We start from the raw sequence: 14,309 nt of genomic DNA, 5'->3' as shown, positions 1-14,309 counted from the left end.
GTTAAAGAAGGAGGTGTTTGTGCTCCCATATTTCATTTATTGTACAGTTTTAGATGAGAAGGCTTAGTTCAGACATTGTTTTATTCTTTTATCAGCACAGCATCACTTGAATTATCTCGTCTGGTAGAACAGAAGGTTAATTGTGAAGTTTCTTCAGAAATTTGTATAATTTGGAACTCAAAGAAGACAATAAAAATACTTTTATTTTGTAGAAATCCGACATTTAAATCTTGATAAGCAGATGTTTTGAGATCTGAGGTAGTCCTATAGTAGGGTTAGAGAGGAGGAGTTAATAAGACATAGCCCTTGGTGAACAGGCCATCCAAGTCAAACCCTAACAAGCGAGAATAAGTAGCTCTTTCCATCCCGGTGGCTTGTTAACATCTTGAATGTGGTGTGAGCATCTCCTCACCTGCAACCTCCTGCCACCGATTACCTTCCACTCTAACTCTGCGATGTGTTGCAGTGAGTGCGGGAGGACGAGGGGATAAAAGGAAGAGTGATTTAAAGGGCGCTGGATTTAGGGATCCCGATCTCTACCGTCAAATCCTGAAGGGGAGAAAAAAATGAATCGCTTCTCAACATGCTGTGAAAACTGCAGACATCCTGCTCCTTCATGCTGTGCTGCCATTTGTTAATCATCTAAAGAAATGCCCTACTGCCATCTTTCTTTATATTTGTAAACTGAATAAGGGTTCTATTTTTGCCAGAGGGAGTAAAAAGAAACAATATATTGCTATGGTAGTGTAAAATAATTCAGATATAACCCCAGGCGGTGCTCAGAAACTGTTTATGATCCTGCATCAAGCAGAGGGGTTCTTCATCCACCAAACAAAAAAAAAAAAAAAACTGCAATCATTATTAATGATCATTTTTCTGCATCCGATTGTTAGAGTGCACATTTCAGCACACATGGAGATAAATAATAAAAAAAGGCTCCAGATCATCATGTCAGAATGCTACACATGTCCTCAGTCACTGTTTGATTCGAATCTCTTAGTAGCTGAAAGCCCCATCAGAAATAGGGCAAAAAAAAAAAAAGGAGGGTAGTTAGGAAAGAGGCCTGTGAGTCCAGCAGGCGTTGTTGAGACAGGAGACCAAAGAGGACGAAGAGCCACTCATCATCTCTTGTAGTGGTTGGGAGCATCGGCGAAGGCGAACTTTAACCTGTAAGCTTCGGCCAGTAGCACGCTCACTTCCTCATTTCCCCAGTGCATTGTGGGAAGGTTCTGTAACAGGATCATAAGGCCCTGTTGGGGGGACAGAGAACAGATTCTTAGAAGACAGGCGCAATGAAGCTGGGCAGCACATCAGCAGGAAAAATAGCTAAAAAGAGGAAACTATGTACTGTAGAGGACATCATTGAAACAAGGAGCTACAAGCAAAAGCAAGGCTACATCTGATCAGTACCATTAAATTGTAGGGGGAAAAAAAGCATAATAATGAGGAGAAATAATGGCATTTTCTCTAGCAGGCAGTTGTGCCACCAGGGGGTGGCCAGGGCATTGCCCAGGGTGGCCACCCCACTTGCCAGTGTAAATTGTAGTAGCATCAGTTTCTCCATCTTTCTTTATAACCTGTTTTATGCTTGAAACTGGTGCTAGTATTAACTTAGCATTAAATCTGGATTCTCCGTGATTCTGGTACAAATTTACTGGTCCTGTATTAGAACCAACTCTGGACTGACAAAGAAAAGACCTTCGAGCTCTGGCTTAGTTAAGATTAGCCTAATTTAAGATCAAATCCAGTAAATAACTGAGATATTTGTGTTTATGTTTATCATACTAATCATTGAGTGCAATCCTATGCCCTGCTGACATCCCCAAAAACTTCTGAACAATTGATCAAACATCATCTGCTTTGATTCTTTGTCATTAAGTAAGCAAATCTGATGCTGAATTCTTAAAAAACATATGAAAATACTTGCTATTTAATTTGCACAAACATCAAGGCAGATATTGCTCTTTCTTTTCTCTTGAGCCAGCAAAGATGCACAGATGAGCCATTCCTTCAACAAAGAGCAAAAAAGGAGAGTCTGTGCCGCTGCATCCCTTTTCCTGACCCGGTTCATGGTAGAGTTGTTGAATGGAGCTGATTACAGGCCCCATTTGTGAGCAGTTTGAGGAAAAGTCAGAAGGTGAAATGTTTTATTCATTCTCATGCCGTTTACTGCGGTGGAGTTCTGATATCAAGACAGGATTTGATCCAATTAATTTACTTTTTCTTTATCCATTGATATTCTTTTCTCATGTTCTTTCTTTCTTTTTTTTTAAAAACAAAATTTTTTTTTTTTGTTTTTCACTGAAATATGGAAAAAAATTGACCTATATTCCTGTATATTTGCAAATTTTCAAATTTTATAATAAAAGAATAGCAACTGGAGGCTATGTACACATAGAGAAGTCAGATTTTTGCCATTTCAGGTGGATTCCACAATAAAAGGTACTGTAAACCACTTTCCAATTAGCCTAAAAATGTAGGCAAACTAATTTGTTTTAAAACTGCAGAAAATGAAACAAAGCAAAATCCAAATCAGACTTCCTTCTTTAATGAAAATTATTTTAAATATACCAGGGGTATAAAAAAAACGTATAAAAAATGTTTAACTCAGCCTGTGGCAGTTTTATTTACAAAATACTTTACTAAAAAAAAAAAAAAAAAAAATATGTCTTTAAGAAGGTCCTCTTACATACATGTTTTAATGCAAACTTTGCTTCCCCAACATAAAATATAACCTTCATTTTGTAAAGGAAAAATAAATAAAAAAAAAAAAAAAAAAAAGAATTTATCACTTTTTCTGCTTTTTCTTTTTAGATTAACAGATGGTTTTAGCTGCATGAGCAGTCTGCTTGATTAAGATTATTGACTGGTGCTGTTTATTATTTTAACACCACGGTTGTCAATAGTGTTTGTGCTTAGAAATACTACCAGACAGTGGAGGTGTTCTTAGAACAGAGCAAAACAAGAAACGCATCGAGTAACAGGTGGGGGAAGGGCAGCACTGCATTATTCTTTGCTCCACTCAGACTAAAAACTGATCAACCAGTACTTTTTTCTGACAGCTTATAAAAAAAAAAACACTTTAAACCCTTGGAATGGTTTCACAGAAACTCTTAACCATTTTTGGAACGGGAACCTGTACAAAAAACCTGGTAACCTCGATATCGACGCCATGTGGCTGCCTACTGGAAGCTTTGATATCACTACTGTTTTAAAGGGAAAACTGGATCGTATACAACGGTGAGATAAATGTTAGTCACAGAAAACTACAGCTGAGCTAAAAATACCTCAAAAAAAGTGTGAATAAAACGGAAGGTGAAATTCAGTGAAGTATTTCCTGAGATTTAAACTCTGTATATTACTTGGCAGGTTAGGAGACAACAATCCACATCGTCTTCAACACACAAACACACACACACACACACACACACACACACACACACACACACACACACACACACAAGTGAGAGTTCAATCTAGCTAGCTAATGCCTCTCTCTCAAAGGGGAATGAGGCTGGTTAGCAGTAAGACAGAGTGAAAATGTGTGTGTGTGTGCAGGCATGCTGCGGATTGGTGTCCCAGAAGCTTTCATCATCAAGCCTGAAATCATTGCCGTGACAACAGGGTTTACAACCAATCACGGTGTTGATAATCACACGAAAAGACAAATCCCGGTGGGGCTTCGGTGTCTGCACTCATCTGACTCCACACAGTTTGCGGCTTTCTGAAAGGATGAGATCCCGTTCCAAACTGTTTTTTTTTTCCCTGCTGCACAGGTTGAAATATTCAAACTCTTTTCTGAGCACGTCAAAGGGTTCCTCACCCACCGCTGAGAACGTCAAACAAATCTTTAAGCAGATAAATTTAGCCTCTTTGCATTAGTCTACCTCTTTTACGTTTTAAACTAAAAGGTGTTGAGCTCCCATTAATTCTTTCCCTCCATGCTCGCTTTTAATGAGCCGGTGAGACGACCCGGTGACACTAAGAGAGAATTTGTATTCTGCTCGAGGGTGAAAAAAGTACACGTCGTCTTCAACTAATTAAACTCAAAACTGCAATCGAAGTCAGATTTCACACGTCAGACGTTGTTTCACTCCTTCTCTTCTGAATACATTTAAAAGTAAACCCAACAAGAAAAGCTTTTCAACAAAAACTTTGGTCTATTTTCCTAAACTAAGCAAAGAGAGTAGCTGGTAAGTAGATTATTGACTGATTTGAAGATGCCGAAGGCTTTTAAGAGGTGTTAACAGCCTGTTGAAGTGGAGTTAAAATAATCTAGCTGCAAGTAAAAATAAAACAAAGATTCCATCCTGTCATGGTTTTAAATATAAAATTGGAAATCAATTTCCCCAATAAGAGACCCACTACCTTATTGAATTTATGTCATAAATATGTACCCATTTAACTATAACAATATTAGCTTTATTTATAAAGCACCTTTAATTAGCTAGATGTGTGGCAAATAGTTGACCAAGATTAGTTGCCATGGCTAAGAGCCAAACAAATTAAGAAATGTTTGCAAAGAAGAAGGAATGTTAGCAAAGTAGAACTTTGTAGAACAAAACAAAACCCAGAATGCATCTTTCTGGGAGAAATTTTGGTTCCAAAAGAGACATTGTTTTCCTTCATAGTCCAGCAAATTACCTTTATTATCGCATATTCCTATATATTTCCCACAGTAAGAGTGGAATGAAGAATAGTAAATATGACCACTAGCTGGTTGCTGCCATGTTAACTTTACTCTAAACAGCTGGAGAAACCATGGTAACTTTGGCTCTTTATTTTCCTAGCACTGAAAAACTAAGAATATTAGGATGGGAGATTTAATGAGTTTATAAACTTGGTATTAGTAACCAACCTGTGCCTGTACAGCAACCAACAACAATTTTCCTAATGTTTTATTGAAACTAATAAAACATTAAGAAAATAAAACTGATAATAAAAGGGTTCACACTTGGTACCTTTTTTCCAACTATAAAGAATAGTATAATATAAAGAAAATTTAAACCCAAAATAGTAGCCTTAGTCATTTGTTTGGGATTTTAACCAGACTTTCTTTAGGGACCATAGTTCTAGTACAGCATGCACTGAAAATGTAAAAGAAATGATAATGTAATGTTTCCGTAAAGTTATATAAAGGTTTAAAATTGGGCTTTAGGTGAAAACTTTAAATACTGAAGTGTAAAATGTTGTATAAATGTGTGATGTGACAACAGTAAAGAACTCCTCTGAATTCTAGAACGTTAAACTGCATTTAATTGTACATTTTTTCATTTATATCATTCACAAGATAAAAAATATATATATATATATATATATATATATATATATATATATATATATTAAACAATCTTTATAATCTCAATTCATTTTTCTTTCCATAATCATCAGGATCCCTGCCTAATAGTAAGTTCTTATAATAGAAGATGCTTTGATTTTAAAAGATTAAACAGGTGAGGTCCCTCTTGGTTTATAAAGCCAAGGCCCACTAAAGACTTTTTGCTCTAGAGGGGAAAGAGGACTGAAATCCTGCCTGATCAGAATTCTGCCTCCCTTCCTCTCATCTGTATTCAACGGAGAACTGCCATCAGCTCTTTTGCTTTCATCCCTCGCCCTCTCTTGTACATTTGAAACCCACCACATTTGCTCCCAGAGAACTGTGGGCAGCAGTGGCTGCTTTGGGTGTTTTGGGATTTGAGTTATATTGTGTTTGTTGGTGCAGAAACACTAAAATCTCTGTATAGAAATTAAGCACCATTATCAAATACCTTGCCTAATATTAGCAAATGCTGTTTAAGCTAACCATGGTTATAAATAAGTAGTTCAATGTAAGGTTAATTAGTTAATTACATAAAAAGGAGAAAAAAAATCAATTCTCAGTGCTATTATATTTTCAAGGCAAATCATTAAACATATGTGCAGCTTGAACAAGTTTATGGTAAATCATCTCTACGGTCATGTACGCCTGAAGCGAGACATCATGTATCATTACTACTATACTTCCCAGCCCCAGGCTCTTCAAGTGAAGGGAAGCTCCCATGTGGAGAGGCTTGACACTCACAGTACAATCAGCGCACCAGATCAGTGAGATGCTGTTAATATGTTGTCGCTTTAATGAAATCATTTACACAAGAGCAGGACAATGATGAACACTGGACTAATAAATTGCAATGCAATCTTAAACAAAGAGCCAACAATAAAAGCTTGGTTTTAGCCTCAATGGGCCAACGAGGTCCATCATTGTGTCAAGTGCTGGGTGTTTTGTTACCATGAAAGGAAATAAATTCTTAACAGCAGGCAGTAAGTGAGTCTACTAATATTTTTATAACAAAATAATTATAAGACAGAGAAAGTCTCAGATATCGAGCAACTGAGGCTGCTACAAATGGGGGAAAAAAACTAAACATACACCTTAGAAGTAAACCAAAAGTAGAAAAGTATGTGAAAGAAATACATCCTTTTAATCTCTTGTGAAAAAAAGGCATTACTTTACTCAAGTTAAAGCCTATTACTTTAAACGACTGTGTATATAAATAAACTTTAAGAATATGGCTATGAAAACCAATGATTAAAAAAAACAAAACTGTCTATAAAATTCTGTAATCTGAGTCAAGTAATTTAGTCTGGTTTCATTTCTACAAGTGCAGCCCTTTTCAAGCAGCCCCCCCACCAAGTTATTTCAAATGCCAAAAACTAAAATCAAATAAAACCCTGTTTTGCATTATTACTGATAATATTTATGCTTTAATGCACCTTTGATCAGCAATGGACTTATGAGGGTTTATATTTGGCAATGAAGGTTACATTAAAAAAAAAATGAAAACAGAAATGGTTAAAGATAGTTTTAATAAAAACTCAGTTGATTTAACTTAGTCTAAAGCTACAAAAACTCAAATGATTAGTCTTTGTTATTACTTCTAAAATAGATCAATCGAACTCAGATACATTAAAGATGAATAAAATAAATTAATAATACCGTAAATAATTTAAAATAAATTAAGGTAATTTGCTGTTACGCTGCCACACAATAGATTTTTATTATCGATGAGGGTGTATCAATTAATTTTGCAAGTTAAGGTTAGCTGCAGTATTTTTGCCTCAATTACATCATGCTAAACTATATAAATTAACCACTATCACTGTCCACCTTTTTTCCCCAATACTTAGAGCTGTTTGGATAAGACTATATATATAGCTACATAAAAATTCTGGATTTTAAAGATGCTGTCAAAACCACAGCTGGTGAGGGGTGGGGGCACAGTGCAAGGTATTCAAACCATTAAATTATGGGGAAGAATTTTCTTTTTTCCTCTGAAAATAGGCATTTATTTCCAATAAAATATAGGTCTAACATTTAACTTATATAAAAAGTCTTCTTTTATCTCTGCCCAATTATCCTTGTAGTAAGAACCTCCCCATCCTAAACATGAATGTTTTGGCAGCTGAAACGACTTCTGACTTTAAAATAATTGGAGCTGCTTTAGTAAAAGAATAAAATGTTTGGTGTGCCAGTAGCAGAGAAAAAGATTCACCTGTCTACCATTACTCCGCTTTCCCATTCCACTATTACCTACATCAGCACAAACAGGACCCAAAATAGGAATCTTATAAAAGTAAATTAAACAGTTAATTCTTAAAATTTATATAAAATGTCAAATAATGCAAGTGGAGAATAATCTAGTAAATATATACCTATTTTTTTTAAGTAATTATTTCAAATATATAATAATGCAATGACTTACTTCCACCTTACAGAGAAAAGTGCATAGTACAACATACTATAGAAGAAATGGCTGGGTTTAAACTAAAGGTTATTAATTAAGTCAGAAAAAGTTATCCTTTCTGATTATTTTACTATAGATATATCAGATGTTCCTCAATTTAATGATTTAAAAAAGTAATACATTCATAAATGTAAATTTTATGAGATATATATTAAAATATATTCATATTACACAACTAAAACTGCCTTCAAAAGATGGACATTTTTGGTATCTCTGTCACCTTTTCTTTTTTATAGAAGAATCACATCTAAAACCTGCTCTGAGGGTAAAAATGTAAAAAATATGAAAGTATGAGGCTAGAGATGTACAATAATTCAATATTAGTAGAAATCGCACCATAGATTCAATAACAAATATATTCAATTTCTAATATTTCAATAAACATTAAAGTTTATATTACAGTATTTGTACCTGAATGACATTCTGTAATATAATGTAATAGTGGAATTTTGTAAATTTTTCAGAATATTTTTAATAAGTTTGTAGAGGACTCTGTTGTTGGCATTCTTTAACGTCTTTCTAAGGCTTTTTTTCTGGTAATTTCGTACTGTAATCATATGGTGTAGACCAAAATTAAGATATGCATCTTAAAACAAGTTTTGGACATATCCTGCAGCAAGGGGTAGGAAAAGGGGAAAAAATAGTAAGGGAAAGGATTTATTATGTCTTAAAATGGTTAACTGGAATTTATTTCTACTAGGAACAGATCGCTATGAGAAGGGCCTCATCTAAAGTTTATTTTGTTCTGTGCACAGATAGGCCATCAATTATGTTGGGGAATCAGAAATGGTGCATCTTAAATTTTCAAATAAAATCTATTTGGGGCAACAAAAAATTCTTTCACTTTTTAAAGGATGTATTAATCATAAAACCACTGCATTTTCTATATTGTGTGTATTAAATTAAAGGTATAGATATTAGAATAAGTCTGGGTTACTTTTGCAGTGATGTTAAAGCCTATTGTTCTTTAACTAGCCACAAAGCATTATGAGTGTTATTTTGAGCCTTACAGCCAGAAAAGCATACAGGAAAAGCACGGTAGTGTACCTCTGGGAGGCTCCTCAACACAAGCACACAATGACAGAGGAGCTTCATCAGGAGCAGATTTCTGCATCGTAACCATCTGCTGGCTCTCACGTCTGTCGGGCTAACGACTTTAATGTGGTTTAATTGCATACATTTTGCTGTCAGTGGGGGGGATTGACTCATTTGCTCCACTTCACACAGGTGGTGCTGGTCGATACGGAGAGGCTAAGAGTGCTACTGTGAATGAACATGGGGTTCCATGAGGTACAACAAAACAAAAAAATGAATATTAAAGGTTCAGGGCTGCTTAATGTATAGATATGTTCAGTATGCATACTTGGCATATCCCAGGTTTAAGGAAGGAATTAGAAAAGGAGAGTTTAGTGCAAATTGGAAGCACAGGAGCGACACCAAAATTGAGCCATTTGTCTGTTTTTACTGCATGTGTGGGTGCTTGTGGGTATTCAGGCATTAATATCCATTTATCCAACAAAACACCAACAAAGACAATGATTCATCATCACAGTATACAGTACTCCACAGGAAAAAAAAGGGAGGCAATTAGCTCTCCATCTTACGTGCTTGGCAAGGCTTAAACTTGTAAATAGCTATTGATATGGAGGGGAAAGCAAATCATCAATAGAGCTAGTGCTGAGATTCTTTTTCTTTTTTATAAAATGAAATAACATGATGGTTAAGCAGAGAGTAAGGCCACTGTGAGATGAAATATACTCACTGTGTTGATAGTAACTGTTTTGACCTGCATCTGTCAGGGGTGAGCTGGTATCTCTTCATAAAAGATATTCGATTTAGAATGGATCAGTGAATAGGAGCTAAAATGCTTTCAATATAATCAGCCAAAAACGTCTGCTGGATTTGAAAGATTTGGGTTTGGAGGAACTACAGTGTCTATGTATTGGGTTGGTATTGGCTCTGAGAGCTCAGTCTTTAGGGAAGAAGGAAGGAAGGAATGACCAGTGGGAATAAGGACAAAAGGAAGTATGGAAAAAGAAATAAGAGAAGGGAGAAAGGGAAGTAGAACAAAATGAAAGGGAAATTAGGGAGAAACTAACTAAGTAGAAAGGAGAGAAGGTGTAAGGAAAGGAAGAACAAGGTGGGAAGGGGAGGGGGAGTATAAATGGAAGAGAGGAGGCGCAAAAAGGAAGGATAAGGAGAGAAAGCAGGATTGAAGATGGAGATTCATGGAGAAGAATGGAAAACAGTTGGTAGAGAAAATGTAAAGAAGGATCCAAAAGAAATGTGAGAAGGAAAGGCAGGAAGAATACAGAGAAAAGATGAAGAAAAATTAAGAGTAAGAACTATAATAATGGATGGAAGAACATCATACAGAACACAAGACTGAGGTAGAGAAGGGAAAGGAAGAAAGGCAGGAGAGACAGAAATACTGAAAGACAGAAAGACTGAATAAAAAACAGACTGACCTACAGACAGACTGAAAGAAAGAGAAAAACGGAAAGAAAGACAAAGACCGAAAGAAAGACAGAAGTTCTGAAAGAAAGACTGAAATACTGAAAAATTGAAAGAAAGACTGAAATAATGTCAGAAAGACTGGAGGATAGACTGAATTACGGAAAGACTGAAATACTGATAGAAAGACTGAAATACTGAGAAAGACTGAAGGATAGACTGAATTACTGAAAGACTGAAATACTGAGATAAATACTGAAGGAAAGCCTGAAATACTGAGGGAAAGAATGAAGGAAAGACTGAAATCCTGAAAGATTGAAAGAAAGACTGAAATATTGAGAGAAAGACTGAAGGAAAGACTAAATTACTGAAAGAAAAGCTGAAAGAAAGACTGAGGTACTGAGAGAAATGCTAAAAGAAAGACTCAAATATTGAAAGACTGATGGAAAGAATGAATTACTGAGAGAAAGGCTAAAATACTGAGAGGAATATTGATAGAAAGAATGTTTCAAGGGTTTAAGGATAACAATGCAGAAAGATAGAATAGATAGAATAAACCCTATTTTCTTTCATTCCGATTAAAACCCCTCTAAAAGTCTATGTCCATGCTAGTTCTGACTGTGTAGAAACCTTTTAGATTGGAGGACTTCGGCATTCACTGAATCCAGTTGTTAAAATAAATAACACAAGTGTTTATATAAAAACAGACCACGAGGACACTTTCTAAGTAAACTGAATTGTCTTTTTACTGTCAGACTGAGATAATCCTCAGTGCTATAAGTTGTGCAAAGTGTCATGGTATTGTTTCTGCTGTGTCACCACAGCTTCCAGCAGCGAGCTGCTAAAGCCCCTGGAGAAATTAATGGCTGAAAGATGACAGGTGCAAAGCCCATATCAACAGGGCACACGCTGGTTTTCTAAAAATGGCAACTGTCTGCTGTAACCGTTGAATTTCTGTGACATGCATCAATCCACCGTTGACCTCCTGCAACCAACACATCTACATGAAAACACATAGAGCTTCAGAAACACACAAACTGGCACCTGATTGTGCACAAACACTCCAGGCTGCTGAGGCTGTTGGTGGTAATGGTGTTTTGCAGCGCCCCAGGGTGTAATGGGCCCAGACACTGCTCTGTTGGGGCCATTAGCTTGCTGTAGTTCATATAATTACACAAAATGGGCACTCTGGCAAAAAAACACTGGGTACTAATGCAGGAGTATGGCACAGGAGCACACGGAGGTAACAGCTGACAATGCATGGCATAGCCAAGTTGCCTTGCAGAAAGGTTGGTGGGTGAAAAAGCTTTGATTATTATACAGCAGAAGGGACATAGTCTCAGCGGATGATGTAATTTTGCAGCCGAGCTAATGAAATGAAATGGGGCGATCTTTTGTTACCTTAATGAACAAAATGGGTTTATGAGCTATTGTAGGACCTGTGAATCATTTGGACTTGTTCTCAAGCAAAGGAGGGTAATCAAGGCGAGGTGCTGATGTGCAAATGAAAATTACGTATAAAAAACTCTATACATGTAAGAATCTAATTAATAAAACAAGAGTGAAAACTTAAATGTTTAAAAATCTCTATCAGTATCACTACGGTATTTTGCAACAGCAGAAATTCTATCTTATTGCTTTTTTTTTGTAAACAATACAAAGTGGTGTAGATTATACTGATAAAATCTAAAAAATAAGACTTCATCAACTAAAAATGTGAGAATCTTAAAGGTTTAAAGGTTTCCCTCAACCCAAAAATAATTTTTCTGGTCTAGATATAAACCAGTATACACCAAAAAAATAAAAAAAAAGAACATTTTAAACACAATGGTGAAACATGGTAGTGGCAGCATGGGGCAATGGGAAGCGTTTCTTCAGCTGGGACAGAGAAGATGGACAGGGTCGATGTAACAACATGAATCTAATGTTGTAAGGCAGTGTTTTTATTACTGATTCATTATGAATGGATTTTAAAACAGCATTGGAACAGAATCCTAGCGTGTAGGCGGAAGCCTGGCTATTCAAATACTACAGGAGGGTGGATTAAAGGAATGCATAATTTAATCCATTAAATAAATGCATAAGAGACTGGTTGTCAAAATTAGTTAAAAGCTTTTAGCATACATTAAAACGATATGTGGGTGTAGAATCCCCCATGGTCTTACAAAGATTTGATTATATGTTTCTAATAAGTAAAAAAAAAAGCATATTTTTAAGTTGTTTATTTTTACAGTTCCAGCCAGCAGACAAGAACTTTGCAGCCGTTCTGCTTCATTCAACGCCAGCTTAATAAGTTTATAACCTTTTAAAAAAGGCTAAAGCTTCAATGTGTGTGTGTGTTTGAGCCCTTGGATTACTGGAGCATCTACAGTAGCTTCACACCTTGCTTGAATAGTTTTACGTTTCAGCTTGTGAATCTTCAAAGTTCACCAGCAGTCGATATCTGCCCCCTTGCCTACATCCATCCACCATTGCTGCCTGAGAATCTTTCGAGTCTGCCCACACTGATTCAAGCATGAGTAAACTGTACAAATCCATCTACTGCAAAATCATACCTGATGCATAACTAAGGTTTCCGACAGCCCGCAATGGAAGCTGGATATAGGAACTGCTTTTAAAAGCACCTTAACATGCAGAAGCCCTTTTAACTTTTGCAATTCACAAAGGAAACATAAAAACTTAAAACCATCAGTGAGTTCAGAAAGATTAAGGCTTCCTCTAATCACAAGTTCAAGATTACTAAAAACTCCTGAAGCACAATTGGCTTAGCTGTCTTTGACCGCTTGAAAGAGTGTTCTGGGTGTGAGATTCAATATTTACGTCTTGGCTCATGACCCGGCTCATTCGTCAAAACATTTCTGTTTTTCACTCTGAGAAAGAAATCTCATCTTTTTTCCGCCATTGCTGCCCCTAAAGTCTCTTTATTCCATACATGTGAGTCGATATTGCTGTTTATTTGGCATTTTAGAATCTTAACCGAGTCAAGAAAAACCAGAAGGGCATGCAGCTGGCTTATGAGCTGACAGGAGAGCCTCTGTTATTCTGTTATCTTAGAATAAAAGAAAAGCCATAATACTCACTGCTTCTTTGCAGATATTTGTGTCTGGAAAACAAACTTGAGCCAGAGATAAGGCTACCCAGGCCTCGAGCTTATCTCTCAAGCTTGCAAACTCGTGCATGAGCACCAGTTAAATCAAAAAGCTAATAGTTGGCTACTTGTGTTTTTAAGCACAAACATTTATTTTGAATCCTTTCAACCCACAGTATAATTACTGATGGCATTGGGAACAAAAACTGTGAAACTAACCTTGCATTTCAGCCCCCTGTTTCAGATTCAAACTCTGGCAACAACCGCAGTTAGGCGTTTGCGGTCACATGCCATTGCATTCTGGCAACAACTTCTATGGAGAAAGTTTTTATTCATCCACATTAGATCTTTAGTTTTCAGCCAAAGAGCTCGTTAGAAAGAGATCTGAACAAAAGTTGTCACTAACTGAAAAAGACGGGTAGAAGGAGGAAATCATTACTTGCAGAATATTGCGTTTTTTTGTTTCTCTTTCATTTTTCTATTATCTCCTCTTATTAGATCACTCCAGCGGCACATCTGGTTGCACCAATCAGTCAGCGGGCTGATTATCAAGAGTTGTTTACTGGGGGTGGTCTCTGTCACATTTCAGTGTTTATATTAAGAGTCCTGCAGGAAAACAAGAGTGACCAAGTTTATTTAGGGGATATCTTAGAGAGATGATCTTAAAGGTATAGAGGACTATCTTTTATTTCCGGGTGGATCATCTAAATAAGTGGTCCTCCTAATTGTCAACCAATCTGATGACATGTTTACGTAAGGCCGTCCTACGTGTTCATCTCCAGTTAGCTATCTTTTTCTGCGCATGCGCACTTTCAGGCGTATATATGTGGTGAGCTACGGTGTCAACCAGTCATTCAAGTTCACCTTTTTCACCACGGTTCTTTGAAAATGGCCGAGGATCGCAAGAGAAAGAGTCTACGAAGTGTATGAGAAGAAAAGAAAGGTCTTAGAAGAGGCAGATATATCCTGGAATGCTTTGCACA

The 14,309-nt window shown here is 36.4% G+C and overlaps 1 protein-coding gene across 1 annotated transcript in view; it reads right to left on the bottom strand.

The window, feature by feature from the left end:
• Positions 1-775: 775 nt before the first annotated feature.
• Positions 776-14,309, bottom strand: part of LOC107095224 (TBC1 domain family member 22B-like) — a 68,112-nt gene continuing 54,578 nt past the window's right edge. The window contains exon 6 of the mRNA XM_015391226.1: positions 776-1,250. Within this exon, the coding sequence (XP_015246712.1) occupies positions 1,122-1,250 (129 nt within the window). The 3' untranslated portion in view covers positions 776-1,121. The remainder of the gene's footprint in view (positions 1,251-14,309) is intronic.

This window comes from Cyprinodon variegatus, unplaced genomic scaffold, assembly GCF_000732505.1.
Source record: "Cyprinodon variegatus isolate N-32 unplaced genomic scaffold, C_variegatus-1.0 Scaffold530, whole genome shotgun sequence".
NCBI lineage: Eukaryota > Metazoa > Chordata > Actinopteri > Cyprinodontiformes > Cyprinodontidae > Cyprinodon > Cyprinodon variegatus.
This window is presented reverse-complemented; position numbering and strand designations above follow the sequence as displayed.